This window comes from Osmia bicornis, unplaced genomic scaffold (assembly GCF_907164935.1).
Source record: "Osmia bicornis bicornis unplaced genomic scaffold, iOsmBic2.1, whole genome shotgun sequence".
Classification (NCBI taxonomy): Eukaryota; Metazoa; Arthropoda; class Insecta; order Hymenoptera; family Megachilidae; genus Osmia; species Osmia bicornis.
In genome coordinates this window covers 59042-64084 of record NW_025791035.1, presented here as the reverse complement: position 1 = coordinate 64084, position 5043 = coordinate 59042, and the positions used below count along the sequence as shown (strand labels likewise).

The following is a 5043-nucleotide window of genomic DNA, read 5'->3' as shown; positions in this document are numbered from 1 at the left end:
GCCGCATAAAAACAATTAAATCAGTGTGGTGAACATTAAAATCGCGAAAGTGCAAAAATTTAAGCCGGATTGAATCGGCAGAACAAAGGATTTTGCACGTGTCGTTCGAACTCAACCGACATCGCGACCTCCGCCGATAAACATCGGAGGACGTTCACGCGCTTCGTTCCGCGAAAACAGTGACGTGTTCATTAAAGTTCACCTTGCGGTTAAAGTACGTTTATTTTTCAAAATCGTAATATAACAATATCATGGATCCGTTAATCCGTGAAAACAAAGTGCACGCACGTTTAATAAGTAATGCACTCAGCAATTTAAAAAAACTGGGGAAGGCTAATCACACCCCTGCTGTGATTCGCGGACGTCTCTCTTTGCTGAAGGACTACTGGAACAAATTCCAAGCCACGCACATCCAGATTGAGGTTGCTGCAACTGAGGAGGAGACCAGGACAAATTCCTACTTCTCCGAGGATATCTTCGGCAATACGGAAGCGGCCTTCCTCTCTGCCCTCGACGCTCTGACGGCAGCTTTACCTGCGGACAACGAAGCAGCAAGTAACCCTTGTAACATAAGCTCCGTTTCTTGTCATCGCGAATCCGCGCCGTCTGTCAAACTCCCACGCATTGAATTGCCTAAATTCTCCGGGGATTATACAGAGTGGGAAAACTTTAGAGATCTCTTTCACGCGTTAGTGGGTTCAAATGAGTCGTTATCCGACGTGCAAAAGTTGCACTATTTAAAAGCAAGTTTGACCGGTGCAGCGTCTCTTTTGTTAAAAAATGTTTCCACTTCCGCGGCGAATTACGAAGCTGCGTGGAGGTTGTTGACAGACAGATACGCGAACGAACGCGCGCTCATAAATGCTCATTTAAAAATGTTATTCGACTCACCCCCGATCGGATCTGCCGTTTTAAACGATCTAAGAAGCTTACGTGATAGATCTCGCGCCGCTTTAACGGCATTAAAGAATTTATCGCGTCCGGTCGAATACTGGGACGATGTGCTCATTTTTCATTTTGTCCGTAAGCTGGATAAAGAGTCCCATCGGGAGTGGGAGATGCGTATGGGCGAAGACGAGTTGTATCCATCCCTCTCTGATTGGGATGCGTTTATAAATGTACGTATTCGCACCTTAGAATCGTTGGCGTCTTCGCGCGGTGAAGAAAACAGCTCCTGTAAAGGTAAAACAGGGCCAATTAAAACGGTTAAAGCTCATTTAAATACGTCTGAAACGCAATGTATTGCGTGCGGATCTGATCACGCGTTGTTCCGATGTGACGTGTTTCGCGGACAATCAGTCGAGCAGCGTTTGTCTCTCGCGCGCGAACACCGGCATTGTTTCAATTGTTTGCAAAAGGGTCATTTTCCGGAGGCCTGCTCTAGCAAACGTCGTTGTTCTATCTGCAAAGGGCGGCACCACACCCTCTTGCATTCTGAACGTAAACCCGCGATAAATCAAACGGGGAATAAAAGTCGCGAATCGACTAATAACGCGGCATCACAAAGAATTCAAAATTCGAGCACGGCAACGAACTCCGACGATAACACGGATGACACTTCAGTGTCAGAACCAGTAAACACGCATTGCGGTTCCGCGTGGCGCGAAAAAAGAGTTGTTCTCGCTACTGCGTGGGTCAAAGTCGGCACTCCTGGAGGTCGACACGCTATAATTCGCGCGTTAATTGATCCCGGTTCGCAAGGTACCTTTATTCGCGAATCGGTTACACACGCGTTACGCGCTCCTCGCCAACACGCACACGCATCCGTTACGGGTATCGGAGCCGGCACAACGGCAACAGTACGATCGTCTGCAAATATATTATTGCAGCCGTGCCAGGGTAAAGGGCCTGTGATTCCTTTACGCGCGTTTATACTTAAAAAACTGACGAACTACCGTACTAATTCGGTGTGTCAGTCCGACAAATGGACGCATTTACGCGATCTCGAGTGGGCCGACCCACTCTCTAACAATGACGCTCCCATCGAACTTATTATCGGGGCAGATTATTACGGCGCGATTCTACTTGAAGGGCTTCGTAAAGGCTCTCGTACAGAACCGGTCGCGCAAAATACTATTTTTGGATGGGTGTTGACTGGTCCCATTCCGTCTGCTGATCCTCATGCAATGCAAGTGCATGTGCACTACGGCGACATTAACGCCGAAATTAACGATACGTTCAAGATTCTGAAGGGTTAAAAATGCTTGGCCTTCTTTGGCAACCTAACACGGACGAATTCCGGTTCAAATTAAAAATCGATCTCGCGAAGACGGCTAATCCGACTAAGCGAGTCATTCTATCTACCGTAGCGAAAATTTTCGATCCATTGGGTTGGATCGCTCCAGTTGTAATCGTAGCCAAGATTTTTATTCAAAAGCTATGGGTGGCCAAGCTTGATTGGGACGACCCGTTACCACTGGAGTTGACCAAACAATGGCGCGAATATGCAACGGAATTTAACGCATTACCGAACGTTTTCATACCGCGATGGGTCGGGATCGGTAATGATTCCCTGCATTACGAAATTCACGGCTTTGCAGATGCCTCTCAAGACGCGTATGCAGCCGTAATTTATTTACGCGTAACCAACGTCGCGAATGAGACCACGGTACATATATTGCTTTCTAAGACTAAAGTAGCTCCATTGAAGCCACTCACAATTCCGCGTCTCGAGCTATGCGCTTGCCTAATAATGACGCGTTTGATCGAACACGTGCAAGTTACATTAAAACTTAATAATTGCACGGTGTACTGCTGGACCGATTCCACAGTATCACTCGCGTGGATAAATAAGCAACCGAGCGAACTAAAAACATTTACTGCGCATCGGGTCGCAGAAATTCAAAATCGCGTGCCTAACGCTATTTGGCGACACGTACCTTCGGGTCATAATCCCGCTGACTGCGCCTCTCGTGGTCTATCGGTGTCACAGCTGCTTCAACATACCCTTTGGTGGCACGGCCCTTCCTGGCTTATACAAGCTCCTAATGAGTGGCCAGAAAGTAAGCCTACGGTCCCGAAGGAAGCTGAAGCAGAAGTTAAAATTAATATCAGCATGTTACACGTTCAATCGGAGACGGAATGGGATCTGCCAATGCGCACATCTTCATGGCGAAAACTTTTACGCATCACCGCGTACGTTTTCCGATTTACCTCGCGAAATAAAGGGAATCGCTATTCAGACACGGTTATTACCGCGGCTGAGATCCTCGCGGCGCGTAAATTCTGGATCACGTACGTCCAGACTCGGCATTATCGACGGGAAATAGCGGCTATGCTTAAGGGCGAATCCCTGTTAAAAGCTAGCCCGTTACTTCGGCTTAATCCGTTTCTTGGCGAAGATGGTACTGTCCGTGTTGGCGGGCGGTTGCGCAACTCAGAACTTCCGCAACGCTTTCCGATAATATTACCGGTGCATCGAATCACCGAACTCATCATCGCTGATTGTCACGAGAACACGTTACATGGGGGCACGCAGTTAATGTTAAATGTTTTACGGCAAACGTTTTGGATCGTCAACGCGCGACGGCTAGTTAAAGGCCACATTCACAAATGCGTCACGTGCGTGCGTTGGCGGGCGGTCACCGCAAGTCAACAAATGAGCGACTTACCTGCGGTGAGAGTCACTCCATCTCGAGCGTTCGTCCATTGCGGCCTGGATTACGCAGGACCGTTCTCTGCTCTCGCGTATCGTGGACGTGGGCAAAGGGCGCAAAAGGTTTACATCGCTCTTTTTGTTTGTTTGGCGACTCGCGCTATCCACCTCGAATTGGTGCGCGACTACTCCACTTCAGCGTTTCTAGCAGCATTTGAACGCTTCACGTCTCGCCGCGGATTGGCTACGAATTTATATAGCGATAATGGGACTAATTTCCAAGGCGCTAATAAAGAATTAATGAACGCGTTTAAACAAGTAACGACAGACACTCACCTTCGTTCGCGTTTAGCTGCCGATTATATCACGTGGCACTTTATTCCGCCGGCAGCTCCTCATTTTGGAGGAATCTGGGAGGCAGGGGTCAAAAGCGTTAAGACCCATCTGCGACGCATGCTCGGCGATCGTACGCCTACTTGCGAGGAACTAATTACGCTCCTCTGCCGCATCGAGGCATGTTTAAATTCACGCCCTTTGGCTCCTTTAAACGATGACCTCGAGTCATGTGAGGCCCTCACTCCAGGTCACTTTCTCGTGGGCGCAGCATTAAAATCTGTTCCGGTGCCATCAGTACTGGAAATTAACGAGAATCGCTTATCGAGATGGCAACTCGTTCAACAGCTCACGGAAAAGTTCTGGAAAGCATGGGCTAACGATTACTTACACACATTACAGGCGCGATCGAAGTGGTGTAGTCGCGTCCCCAACCTCAAAATCGGGGACTTAGTTCTACTCAAGAGCTCGACGCTTCCCCCGGCGAAATGGGAACTAGGTCGGGTGACCGAATGTCATCCTGGTAAAGACGGCCTCATTCGTGTAGTCACCGTAAAGACTGCACATTCGCAATATGTACGTCCGATCGCTAGGTTATGTAAGTTACCGATTAGCCATTAAGATTTATTAATTTACTTATAATATATTATTTTTCTATTTTCTATTTTCTACGTTAATTATATGTATTAATTTCTCATTATCGTAAATGTAAGATTGTATATAAATCACTTACCTGAATAGAAACTACGCAGCAAGGTACGACGCATCAATGAAATGTGCTCGTTACTACGTTCTATTCACTGGCATTGTAATGACGTCATCTGTCGCGGTCGCACGACACCGCGAGGCGGGCGGTTTGTTCGGGATTAAGCGCGCGCCAATTTAAATTAGGCAAAGTTATGCCAAACGCCGAAAAACCTTCGGCGTTGTCAGCGCGCTCACGATTATAAAAACCGCGACGCGGCGACGATCGTCCTATTCTGTTTCGCTATTCACCAGAGCAAACAGGTATTCCAAAGTATTTTGATCACGCGACTAATTCGCCTTGTATTTCGACTGAAAGTACATTTTATATAAAACCGTTTGCCTTTACTAATTAAAGGTCTTAAAGTGTG

The 5043-nt window shown here is 47.5% G+C and overlaps 2 protein-coding genes across 2 annotated transcripts; both read left to right on the top strand.

Moving 5' to 3' along the window:
• Positions 1–251: 251 nt before the first annotated feature.
• Positions 252–2198, top strand: LOC123988628. The gene has a single exon (XM_046289372.1). The coding sequence runs from the start codon at positions 252–254 to the stop codon at positions 2196–2198; it is 1947 nt and encodes a 648-aa protein (XP_046145328.1).
• A 2-nt stretch (positions 2199–2200) lies between these two features.
• Positions 2201–4549, top strand: LOC123988627. The gene has a single exon (XM_046289371.1). The coding sequence runs from the start codon at positions 2201–2203 to the stop codon at positions 4547–4549; it is 2349 nt and encodes a 782-aa protein (XP_046145327.1).
• Positions 4550–5043: the final 494 nt, after the last annotated feature.